Genomic DNA, 13,154 nt, shown 5'->3' with positions numbered 1-13,154 from the left:
CCTGCCCCTCCGCCCAGTGGTCACGTTTGGTTTCTAGCACTCTCGCTGCTCCGTGGTGGCCGACAGTGGAAACCTTCCATCCTCCCCCCAAAGGGGAAGAATACTCCGTCACACACTTGACCGGTCAAAGGGGCACCCTCGCTTACATCAAAGACAAGGGTGACATTTAGTCCGCAAGAATGAAGGGAACAAGCTGATTCTAAAGTTCTTCTAAGGTGAACTCTCCCTGGACTCTCTGAACCCTCCGGGAAGGCTTTCCTGCTGTGGGGCCTGGGAGGATCCTGGGAGGAAGCAGGAAGCCTCCATCAGTCTCCCTTCCATCAGTCATTTATCTACTTGTGTGACGGGGGGCCCGTGTCTTTCCCTCACTGGGCCTCGGGGTCTTGGGTACAACGAAAGGGGCAGACGGAGCGATCTTTAAGGGCCCTTCTAGCTCAGAGTTATCTGTCTGGGTCTTTGCTTGGCAAGGAATGACTTCTTGCTTTGAGGAAAAGAAGGATTTGGGCTGAGAATTCCTAGGACAGAGGGAAATGAAAGAGGTAATAAAATCTCCATCTCCCAGCCAGCCTCAAAACCTCCCAAATTCTCCAAAGGAAACTCAGCGTATCTGTGAGCGTCACCAGCAATCTGCTCACACAATTGTCCTGTGTCTGCTCTGAGGGGCCCTGGGAGCTGGCTGGGGGAGGAGCGAGGGGCTGCCCTGGCGGGCGGCAGCGGAGAGGCTCCACGTCAGGAAGCTCAGGCGGCGGCCCCAAAGGCTGCTGGGGCCCTAAAGCTGCATGGCTGGGAGATGGCACCCTCCTTCCCTGGCCTTCCTCAGGCGGAGCTGCTCCACAGAGGGAAGGAGAATGGGGTGTTATGGACTTGCGCTTGGGATGACGGAAGTCACCACTTTCTCTGTGGCCCTAGTCGGGTCCTTTCCCCTCTCACAGAGACTCCTTAGAATGAGATTAGGAACAATGACTGGGACATATCTATAGAGGGAGTTGCGGCTCACAAAGCCCTTTTCTCACCAGAGCCTAGGAGAATAGACTTACTATCGATCCCATATGGGGGAAGAAACTGAGGCTGCTCAGAAAATAAAGCTGTTTAAATCCTCAGGATTTTTATACATTACCAACGCAATCCAACAGCAAGAGATACAAAGAGAAATTCCATTCAAAATAACAGTCGATAGTATCAAATATTTGGGAATATATCTACCAAAGGAGAGTCAGGAATTATATGAGCAAAATTACAAAACACTTGCCACAAAAATAAAGTCAGATTTAAATAATTGGAAAGACATTCAGTGCTCTTGGATAGGCCGAGCGAATATAATAAAGATGACAATACTCCCCAAACTAATCTATTTATTTAGTGCTATACCAATCAGACTCCCAAGAAACTATTTTAATGACCTAGAAAAAATAACAACAAAATTCATATGGAAGAATAAAAGGTCGAGAATTGCAAGGGAACTAATGAAAAAAAAGTCAGATGAAGGTGGTCTAAGTGTACCTGATCTAAAGCTATATTATATAGCAGCAGTCACCAAAACCATTTGGTATTGGCTAAGAAATAGACTAGTTGATCAGTGGCATAGGTTAGGTTCACAGGGCAAGATAGTGAATAAAAATAGCAATCTAATCTTTGACAAACCCAAAGATCCCAAATTTTGGGATAAGAATTCATTATTTGACAAAAACTGCTGGGAAAACTGGAAATTAGTATGGCAGAAACTAGGCATGGACCCACATTTAACACCACATACTAAGATTAGATCAAAATGGGTCCAAGATTTAGGCATAAAGAACGAAATCATAAATAAATTGGAGGAACATGGGATAGTTTACCTCTCAGACTTGTGGAGGAGGAAGGAGTTTGTGTCCAAGGGAGAACTAGAGACCATTATTGATCACAAAATAGAACATTTTGATTACACCAAATTAAAAAGTTTCTGCACAAACAAAACTAATGCAAACAAGATTAGAAGGGAAGTAACAAATTGAGAAAAGGTTCTGATAAAGGCCTCATCTCCAAAATATACAGAGAATTGACTTTAATTTATAAGAAATCAAACCATTCTCCAATTGATAAATGGTCAAAGGATATGAACAGACAATTCTCAAATGATGAAATTAAAACTATTTCCACTCATATGAAAGAGTGTTCCAAATCACTATTGATCAGAGAAATGTAAATTAAGACAACTCTGAGATATCATTACACACCTGTCCGATTGGCTAAAATGACAGGAACAAATAACGATGAATGTTGGAGGGGCTGTGGGAAAACTGGGACACTGATGCATTGTTGGTGGAGTTGTGAAAGAATCCAACCATTCTGGAGAGCAATCTGGAATTATGCCCAAAAAGTTATCAAAATGTGCATACCCTTTGACCCAGCCATTCTACTACTGGGCTTATACCCCAAGGAACTACTAAAGAAGGGGAAGGGACCCGTATGTGCCAAAATGTTTGTGGCAGCCCTTTTCATAGTGGCTAGAAGCTGGAAGATGAATGGATGTCCATCCATTGGAGAATGGTTGGGTAAATTATGGTATATGAATGTTATGGAATATTATTGTTCTATAAGAAATGACCAACAGGAGAAATACAGAGAGGCTTGGAGAGACTTACATCAACTGATGCTGAGTGAAACAAGCAGAACCAGAAGATCATTATACACTTCAACAATGATACTATATGAGGATGTATGCTGATGGAAGTGGATTTCTTCAACATAGAGAAGAGCTAATCCAATTCCAATTGATTAATGATGGACAGAACCAGCTACATCCAGAAAAGGAACAATGGGAAATGAATGTAAACTGTTATTTTTACCTTCTGAATCCAATTCTTCCTGTGCAACAAAAAATTCGGTTCTACACACATATATTGTATCTAGAATATACTGTAATATATTTAGCATGTATAAGACTGCCTGCCATCTGGGGGAGGGGGTTGGGGGAGGAAGGGAAAAAATCTGAATAGAAGTAAGTGCAAGGGATAATGTTGTAAAAAATTACCCATGCATATGTACTGTCAAAAATGTTATAATTATAAAATAAAATTAAAATTAAAAAAAAGAAAAAAAGAAAAGAAAGCTGTTTCCCAGGTTTCCCAGGCCAGAGGTGGAAAGCCTTGGTATTGGGGGCGTGGGGTTCTTGTTAACTGTGTGATCTCGGATAATTCACTTGCCCCTCCATTGGAAAAGTGGGGATATCAAACCTCGGCCAGCCTGCCTGTCGCCTTCACAGGGTTACTGTGAGGATGCCCTGAGGGAAGGAAGAGTCCAGGGTGCTTTATCAAGTTCAAGGTGTACAGAAATGGGCTGATGGGGGCCTGTGCCAAGAGAGCAGAGAAGAAAATGTCTTCTCTTTTCTTACTTCTTCAGGGCTAAGTCTGGAGAAGCCACGGACCTCAAGGAGGACGTGAGGTGTCCATAACCCCCTCGGCTTCTCCACGGGTCTCCTTCGGGGCAGTCATGAAACCGCCACCTCTAGAAGACTTTTCAAACGACTGTGGCCCGCTTTCTGCCCCTCAGAGCCAGCTTCTGGCTCTGTTAGGACCCATGGAGCAGGGTCAGGGGGGCATAGGGGGCTCCCCGGTGAGTAAGTCCCCTTTACCAAAGCAGGTCAGCACTTTCTGGTCAACGAGAGCTGTCCAGCACACTGAGGGGTTAAGAGATTTGCCTGTGACACACAACCCGTCGGTCAGAACCAAGTTTCCCAACATAGCACTCTATTCCCCCACTTCAATCTGTCAGGACTTATTAATTGATTGGTCAACAAACATTTATTAAGCACCTATTGTGTGCGGGGTACTAAACTAGAGAATAGGCTGGGGCTACATTTTATACATAAGTAGATGTAGGAGATACTAAGTAACCTTAAAATAGAGGGTACAAGAAACTGTCTGAGGGTGGGACGGGGGAGGCTAGAGGGAGAAGATAGGAAAAGACTCAAATCCCAGAGAATGAGGACACAGGGGTCTCAGTGGCCCCCAAGAAGGATCACAGGCGGAGCACTTTCTAAGAGAAAACCTCCCTTGACCTTCCTTTTTGCCCCACAGAGTCTCCCTGCCTCTTCTTGACAGCCTCCTAGAGAGGGAGTCATTTAGCCTCTACTGGAAGACCTCCATGGATCGGGGGAAGCTCGATGTCTCCAAAGGTACACAGCTTGTTAGTAGGACTTCATTTTTATGAAGCTGAGATTGACCCCCCCCTGAGAGTCCCCCCTCCCCAGCCCTCCTGGGGTCCCACCCTCTGGAGCCAACGAGAACAAGGTTAATCCTTCTTTTCTCCAGATACTGGATGACTTTCCTTCTCTGTCCTTCCAAGCCTTCTCTCCAAAAGAAGCATTCCCAGGTCCTCATGATCAAAGTCGCCGAAGGATGCAAAACAGAAACCTGATCTAGAACACTAAAGGCACTGGGTGCTCGTTGTTGGAGAGCCAGCCCTCATACCACGGACGGGAACCCGAGACCCTGCGCCATCTTGGTCCCTTCATCCTGAGATCTCCAGCATCTTCAAGGTCCTTCCTACAACTGACTCCATGGACTGAAACCCCCCCACCCACGTGGGCGGAGAACAGTGATGGAGCCCAGGGCACTCAGCCTGGGCATGTAAGCCTCTCACCACGCCCCAAACGAGATCTATGAGTGATACTGCACAGTGCTTCACAAATGACAACTGGGCAAGAGAGTGGAGCTTTTCACTGCCAAGTCACACGGCTGACATCAAGCCTTGCGTTCGACCTCGACCCCCAGGCCTTCTTCCCCCTCCAGACTGTTCTCGGCTCGCCTCTCCTCCTGCAGCAGTGGGTGACATGACTGAGCGTTCGGTGCTCGGGGGCAGTACCCACCCCCATGCCAGCGGGTGTGAGGGAGAACGTACGGGGTTTTAGGCAGGAGCCCAAGGGAAGCTCAGGGCCCCAGGCCTGACTACTAGCTTTGTTCTCCCGGTGTGCTACAGAGGAGGCCAGAGGAGCAGTGGGATGCTCAACTGTGAGCTCCAACATTTACTGTCTGTGTGACTTATAACAAGTATCTCTGTCTCCTCCTCTCTCTTTCTCTCTCTCTTTGTCTCTCTGTCTCTATCTCTATATCTCAGCCTCTGTCTCTGTCTCCTCCTCTCTCTCTCTGTCTCTATGTGTCTCTCTGTCTCTCTCTCTCTGTCTCTCTCTGTCTCTCTCTCTCTGTCTCTCTCTCTGTCTCTCTGTCTCTCTCTCTCTCTCTCTGTCTCTCTCTCTGTCTCTATGTGTCTCTCTGTCTCTCTCTCTCTGTCTCTCTGTCTCTATCTCTATATCTCAGCCTCTGTCTCTGTCTCCTCCTCTCTCTCTCTGTCTCTGTCTCTGTCTCTCTCTCTCTGTCTCTCTCTGTCTCTCTCTCTCTGTCTCTCTCTCTGTCTCTCTGTCTCTCTCTCTCTCTCTCTGTCTCTCTCTCTGTCTCTATGTGTCTCTCTGTCTCTCTCTCTCTGTCTCTCTCTGTCTCTCTCTGTCTCTCTCTCTCTCTCTCTCTTCTCTCTCTCTCTCTCTCTCTCTCTCTCTCTCTCTCTCTCTCTCTGTCTGTCTCTGTCTCTGTCTCTGTCTCTGTCTCTGTCTCTCTCTGTCTCTCTCTCTCTCTCTGTCTGTCTCTGTCTCTGTCTCTGTCTCTGTCTCTGTCTCTCTCTGTCTCTCTCTCTGTCTGTCTCTGTCTCTGTCTCTGTCTCTGTCTCTCTCCCTCTCTCTCTCTCTCTCTCTCTCTCTCTCTCTCTCTCTCTCTCTCTCTCTCTCTCTCTCTCTCTCTCTGTCTCTCTCTCTGTCTCTGTCTCTTTCTCTCTCTTTGTCTCTCTGTCTCTATCTCTATCTCAGTCTCTGTCTCTGTTTTTGTCTCTATCTCTGTGTGTCTGCCACTCTGTCTCCCTTCCTCCTTCCTTCTTTCACTCCCTCAGTTTCCTCCTCTGTAAAATGAGGAAATTGGACCAGATGGACTCATATCCCTAGAGAGCTGCCCTGAGCATGGAGGAGTGAAGTGTTTCTTCCAGGGGTCCATAGCCACTCTGTGTCAGACATGAGACTTGGAACCAGATTTCTCTGGCTAGATGGCTCTGAAGGGCCCTCCTAGTTCTAATGTGTCCTACGCTTCTCTTCTGCTGTAAAGCCAGGTCCTTTCTCTGGGACTCAGTTTCCTCATTTGTAAACTAGGGAAAGGCTCCTCCAACACCTTCCCTCATACTCGGTGGAGAAGAAAAGGCTTTCTGCACGCTGAGGGGATCAGCCGTGGGGATGATCGCCTCTGGCTCCTCTCCTTTCCCGCTCCTCCCCAGCAGCCCTTCCCCTCCCAGCAGGCTTTACCTGGGATGTGTCATGGTTGAAAATGACGGCGTTGAGGTCTCCGCAATTGTAATGCTTGATGAGGTCTTCGGTGGTGTAGGGGGCCTGCAGGCTGCCCGCCCTGAGGCTCTCGTGCTGGAGCAGGGTCTGATTCAGTGCAAACAGCACCTGGGAACCCAAAGGAGCCAACAGTCAGTTCCCGAAACAGTTGGAGGGAGCCCTGCCCAGCCCCGATACCCCATGAGACCTTCCCTTCTCCCCTCCTCTCCATTGTTCAATCGTACACCGTCAGAAAAATCCACCAAAAGCAAGCACCAAGAGGACCACAGGGGCCCCTAGGTCCCTGCAGAAAAGCCCTGGCCTGGGCTTTGGGACCCAGAGACCTAATACCAATAACTGAGCTTGAAATTTGATCTCCTGGGCCTCAGTTTCCTGCTGTTTGGGGAGGGAGTCGTGGTGGGCAACCAACAATGCCTTGTGGGGACGTCCTGACCATCTCGCAGGAGCGCGGCTGCCTGGGACAGATTCTACAAGAATGGAACTGTGATCACCAACACACAGACAGTCTCTATATATACACAATAAGTTGGGGGTGACCTCAGACCAATCCAGTGAAGAGACAAACTCACAGGCAAGAAGAAGGAAAGAAATAACAAATGGGCGCATCATTGGACCAACCAACAAACAGGTGGATGAATGCACAGGCAGAGGTTCCCAAAGGCCAGAGACCTTCCCAGATCCTCCCACCCTCATTCCGTCTTGAATGCAGATATGTGCATGTAATCTCTCCCCATTAGAATGGAAACTCCCAGAAGGAGGAGGACGACTGGCTTTTCTCTCTATCCCTGGCACCTAACATAGTGTTTGGCACATTAGGTACCTATTAAGCACCTGTTGGTTAACTGATTGATTGGATGGATGCATGGAGTACAGAAAGAAGCCTGCGTGAATGAACAGAAAATGCAGAGATGGAGGGATGTGGATGGAAAATGAACATATGAATAAATGAATGAATAAACAGATCACAAGTGAGTGAGTGAATGAACAAACAATGCAGAGATGGAGAGATTTGGATGGAAAATGAACACATGAATGAGTGAATGGATGGCCAGATTATGAATGAGTGAGTGAATGAACAAAAAATGCAGAGATGGAGGGATTTGGAAGGAAAATGAACACATGAATAGATGGATGGATGGATAGATCTCTAGTGAGTGAGTGAATGAACAAAAAATGCAGAGATGGAGGGATTTGGATGGAAAATGAATACATGAATAAATGAATGAATAAACAGATCACAAGTGAGTGAGTGAGTGAACAAAAAATGCAGAGATGGAGGGGTAGGGAGGAAAATGGACACATGAATAGATGGATGGATGGCCAGATCTCTAGTGAGTGAGTGAATGAACAAAAAATACAGAGATGGAGGGGTAGGGATGGAAAAAGAACACATGAATAAATGAATGGATGGCCAGATCATGAATGAGTGAGTGAGTGATCAAAAAAATGCAGAGACGGAGGGATTTGGATGGAAAATGAACACATGAATAAATGAATGGATGGCCAGATCATAAGTGAGTAAGTTAATGAATGAATGAGCAGACATATGGACACGTGCATGCTTGAGTGAATGGCTGGATGGGGCATGTACAAGTGAATGGATAGTCAGAAGCTTGGATGGATGGATGAATGAGCAAATGAATGAACAAATGTGTGAATGAACAAGCAGATGGATGGAGGGATAAGCATAATGGTGGAACTCCCCTTAATCATCCCAATCCCCTCTTTCACAGCGGGAAGGGCTAGCCAAAGGAGGGGGATTCAGCTCCCCGGAGAGTCCCGCCCTGCCCTGCCATGTGGGCAGAGCCGTCTCTGGCACAGTCCAAGCATTCCTGCTCCGACTGCCGGGGTGCTGAAATCTTAGCCACAGTCAGCTAGGCGCTGGTTGTTGACGGCAGCTTTACAGGCACAGATGGAAAACAGCAGGAGAAAAGGGGAAGGAGGGGTCCATCCGGCTGATGGAAATGTTGCCATGGAAACCAGCTCTCACAAACATGGCCCATGCCGGGGGTGAAAGCATCCATTTAATAGACTCACCAGTATTGCTCAGCCCTCCCGTTACTTGGGATCAGAAGATTTAGAGTAGAAAGAGGCTTAGGAATCAACTCATCCCACCCCCTCATCTTACAGATGGGTAAAGGAGGCCCCAAGAGGGCAGAGGGGGGCCTAGAGCACACCGGGGGGATTGGAACTTGGGTCCTTGGATTCCCAATCCCTGACTCCTATTACTGTATGACTTGTTAGAAGCCCCCATTCCCCCATAGGGGCTTCCTCACCGAACGTCAGCGGTTACCATTCTAGCCCACTAAATGACCACAAAGCCCATGGTTAAGTCACTAGTCCCAGGTTAATTCATTCAACAAACTTCTTTGCTGACCTTGTGCTAGCATTGGCCACATAAATAGTCCCTGCCTTTAAGGGGCTTACAATCCCCCAGGGAGGCCGGAGGAGGATTTGAGATGAGCAGAGAGGTTACAAGGACCAGCATCACTGAGGAAAGGAGGGTCTCCTGGGGGATGCTTGAGGACAATTTGAGAAAGGAGAAACTAGTGGGAGTGGGACAGAAATCAACACTTCGTGGGGATGGAAGAGAAGCAAGAGGAAGTCCTCAACAGGCATCTTATAAATTGCTCTCTTTGGTTCTTACACCTCCTCCATTCTGAACGTGCTCCTCCTTCCCAGCCCTGGCTTCTTAGAAACAAAATTTGGTGAAGATTTTTAAAAGTGGGGAAGCTCAGCAAATTCCAGCTCACCAGGGTCTCTCAATGCCCCCAGGTATGGAACCGGTCCTACAGATTTGTCTCCTACTGACAACACTTTTATCACCCACCACTTCTAAAGCCATCACCCTTCTCAGGCCTCCAGAGGGAAAAGGCCGGGACACCCGTCGCCAGGATCTAAGAGCAGAGGACAGAAAAGTTGGAGCCGGAGGATCTGGACATATAGAAGAGTGGATGTGAGACCTGGAAGAATCCTCAACCTGAGTTCTCCCAGTTTTACTGAGACCAAGAGGTTACAGAGTCAGGGGTAAAACTAAGTCCAGATGCCAGGCTCTCTTGCCTCCCCAACTAAGGCTCTGCCCCCCTCATCACAGTCTCCTCCACATCCAGCTGACTCAGAATTCATTCATTCATTCATTCATTCATTCATTCATTCATTCATTTTCACTCATTCATTGCTTTCTTGAGCCCCGGAGCAGGCAGAGATACTCAACACCCCGAAACTGGCAGGCCCCGCCTGTTTAGAATAACAAACCTTGGGCTGTGGCCTCCACAGCTAACTCTAGGATAATGTTTATGTTAAAGATTTGACATGAACTAACAAATAAGGAAGGAAAAAACCCCAGGCTGTTCTGATTTCCCGTTCTCATTTACGTGCTCAGTCCTGGATGAGCCGAACGTGGGCCAGCCTCCAAACTCGCGCTGCCTTTGCTGCTTCCCAGGGGTTTTCTCCTCCACCCTCACTAAGGGGCTGGGCTGCTTTGGGGGATGCTCCTCTGAATCAGGGACTGGGGGTCCTGGATCATGAAGGGGCGTGGGGGGAGGAGTTTAACCTGAGAAGTAGAAAATGTTGGGGAAGGCCACTAAGCTTCAGCAGGCCTGATGGTGGACCTTGCAGAAAGGCACAGGAGGCTTGATGTCAAGAAAAAGATTCCTGACAGAGAGCGGCTCCAAAGTGCGGGAGTGAGTGGGCTGTCAGGGAGGTGGTGAGTTCCCTGTCACTGGAGGCATAAGTAGAGTCATTGGTCAGAAGGCTCTCCAGGGGATTCCTGTCCCAGACATGAGTATGGCCAGTTGGCCTCTGAAATCTCTGAGACGTATGATACTGTGCTGGAGGACACTGCAATTCCCCATTCCCCTTATAATCCTGGCTCCTTTTTCCTGAGCACTTTCAGGTTGATGAACACCTTAAGGGAGGCTGCAGTACTTAGAAGGCTGGGTCTGGAGTCAGGAAGCACTAGCTGGAGTAACCTTTCCTGCCTCAGTTTCCTCATCTGTAAAATGAGTTGGAGAAGGAAATGGACAATCAGAAAACCCCCGATGGGATCATGGAGAATCAGACAAAACAACAATTTCAGAGAAACTCAGTGAGATGGGAAGTAGGGAGATCAATACTATCTTCCCCATTTCTAGATGAGAAAACTGAAGCCCAGAATTATGGAGTGACGCTTCCCATTTCTTTGCTGCTCGACAAAACATTCTCATCCAAATAATCTTTTGAGATTAACAGTTAAATATAACCAATCCCATTTAACAGACGAAGAAACTGAGGACCATGCAGGGGATGGGATTTGACTAGAGCCATGTGGTTAGTGCCTCAGAGCTGGGACCTAGATTAGCCTTAATCCTCCAAGATCAGCTATCTGTCCCCTTCATGAGCAGGGCTTCTGCAGCTATGGGGGTCTGTCAGTCCTTCATAAGAAGTCTCCTTTCTGTTTTAAAATCTCTCCCTGATATTCCCTGTTCTAAGCTCCCTCCCAGCTCTGACTTCCCCTGTTCTAAGCTCCCTCACATCTCTGACATCCCCTGTTCTGAGCTCCCTCCAGCTCTGACATCCCGTGTTCTAAGCTCCCTCCTGGCTCTGACATCCCCTGTTCTGAGCTCCCTCCAGCTCTGACATCCCGTGTTCTAAGCTCCCTCCCAGCTCTGACATCCCCTGTTCTAAGCTCCCTCCCAGCTCTGACACCCCCTGTTCTATGCTCCCTCCCGGCTCTGACATCCCCTGTTCTAAGCTCCCTCCAGCCCTGACATCCCCTGTTCTAAGCTCCCTCCAGCCCTGACATCCCCTGTTCTAAGCTCCCTCCAGCCCTGACATCCCCTGTTCTAAAGCTCCCTCCAGCTCCGACATCCCCTGTTCTAAGCTTCCTCCCAGCCCTGACATCCCCTGTTCTAAGCTTCCTCCCAGCCCTGACATCCCCTGTTCTAAGCTCCCTCCCAGCTCTGACACCCCCTGTTCTAAGCCCCCTCCCAGCTCTGACACCCCCTGTTCTAAGCTCCCTCCTAGCCCTGACATCCCCTGTTCTAAGCTTCCTCCCAGCCCTGACATCCCCTGTTCTAAGCTCCCTCCCAGTCCTGACATCCCCTGTTCTAAGCCCCCTCCCAGCTCTGACATCCCCTGTTCTAAGCTTCCTCCCAGCCCTGACATCCCCTGTTCTAAGCTTCCACCCAGCCCTGACATCCCCTGTTCTAAGCTTCCTCCCAGCCCTGACATCCCCTGTTCTAAGCTCCCTCCCAGCTCTGACATCCCCTGTTCTAAGCTCCCTCCCAGCCCTGACATCCCCTGTTCTAAGCTCCCTCCCAGCTCTGACACCCCCTGTTCTAAGCTTCCTCCCAGCCCTGACACCCCCTGTTCTAAGCTCCCTCCCAGCTCCGACATCCCCTGTTCTAAGCTCCCTCCCAGCTCTGACATCCCCTGTTCTAAGCTCCCTCCCAGCTCTGACACCCCCTGTTCTAAGCTTCCTCCCAGCCCTGACACCCCCTGTTCTAAGCTCCCTCCCAGCTCTGACATCCCCTGTTCTAAGCTCCCTCCAGCTCCGACATCCCCTGTTCTAAGCTCCCTCCCAGCTCTGACATCCCCTGTTCTAAGCTCCCTCCAGCTCCGACATCCCCTGTTCTAAGCTCCCTCCCAGCTCTGACAGTGTTCCAACGTCCCTCAGAGCTCGGACTTTCTCTGTTCTTGGTTCCCAGGTCCCTCCTGAAACAGATCAGAACTCGGCCCAGAGCTCCCACCTCTGGGGACAGCTGGCTCCGGCCTCTTTTCGAATTTCCCCCTGCCACATCCCGCCCCCCACGGCCTAGAGAAAAGCTCTCAGAAAAGCCCCGAACGTTCAGGTGAACGGTAAGTCCCCCGTGCCGGCCGATGACAAAGGATGCAAACATGGGCTGTATATTATTGCAAGGTCGGCTTCCATGTGTGCAGCGTAAATGATGGTGAGGCTCTCAATGAGCTCTCTCATGCGCGCATCGCCCCGCCAGGCTGGGGCTTTCCAGGTCCCTCAGCTCCCGGAGAGTGCAGCAAGCAAATCGCAGAATGAGCCCATTGAGTGGAAAAAGGGGCCCCTTTCTCCCTCCAACCGGCAGAGCCTGGGGCACCAAGGGGGACTCGCTCCCTTCTCTGGGGGACAATCCCCTCCAAACACCGAGTCACTCGAAGGAGGAAGGAGACGGATTCCCAGACCTGGGGATCTTCCCCAGCTGCCCCCTCTCCCTCCATTTAAAATGCCCAGCATCTCAGCCCTGCCCACTGGGTAGCTCCATTGGATGGTGGTAAGGAAAGCACTTAGTGGGGCTTGTTGAGGGCCCACGCGGAGGAAGGGTGACGGGGAGGAGACCGAAGATAGCCACGTGATTTGTGAGGTATTAAGCCAGGATTTGAATCCAGGTTCCAGGGCCACTGTCTCCCACATGCTCCCTCTCAGGAGATGCTCATCTGCCTCCAGAAGCCATTCCACTCCGGACGTTTTCTGAGCCAGGGCTTCGGAGAAGTTGCCGTGGGACTCCAGACGCAGCCATCACTGCCTCTGCATCCTCCTTCCCCACGTAAATCCTTCGGGGCTCACTTTCCCGGAGCCGGAAGACCGATGGGTGAGTTATGGGCCAGCCCAGGCCCGAGCTCGCGGGGCTCACGGCGGCTCTGCCCAGTGACTCAGCCCCGAGATTCTCAGGTTCACCAAATCTGCCCCTTTCCGGTAATGGGGCATTTCCCCGGGAGGCCGCGACCGCAGCTGGCGTCCCCTGTGGCCAGCCATGGTGCACCCCGGGCTCCCCCTGCCCGGTGCAGGGAGCGGAGGTTTGCAGGA

At 49.8% G+C, this 13,154-nt stretch overlaps 1 protein-coding gene across 1 annotated transcript in view; it reads right to left on the bottom strand.

The window, feature by feature from the left end:
* Nucleotides 1–12,234, bottom strand: part of TRABD2B (TraB domain containing 2B) — an 80,340-nt gene extending 68,106 nt beyond the window's left edge. Inside the window, exons 1-2 of the mRNA XM_074264644.1 lie at nucleotides 12,085–12,234; nucleotides 6,317–6,463 (exon numbers count right to left, since the gene is read on the bottom strand). Coding sequence (XP_074120745.1) covers nucleotides 6,317–6,463; nucleotides 12,085–12,234 — 297 coding nt within the window. The remainder of the gene's footprint in view (nucleotides 1–6,316; nucleotides 6,464–12,084) is intronic.
* Nucleotides 12,235–13,154: the final 920 nt, after the last annotated feature.

Source organism: Sminthopsis crassicaudata, chromosome 4, assembly GCF_048593235.1.
Source record: "Sminthopsis crassicaudata isolate SCR6 chromosome 4, ASM4859323v1, whole genome shotgun sequence".
NCBI lineage: Eukaryota > Metazoa > Chordata > Mammalia > Dasyuromorphia > Dasyuridae > Sminthopsis > Sminthopsis crassicaudata.
The sequence above is the reverse complement of the archived record's forward strand: the minus strand, read 5'-3'. Positions and strand labels throughout refer to the sequence as shown.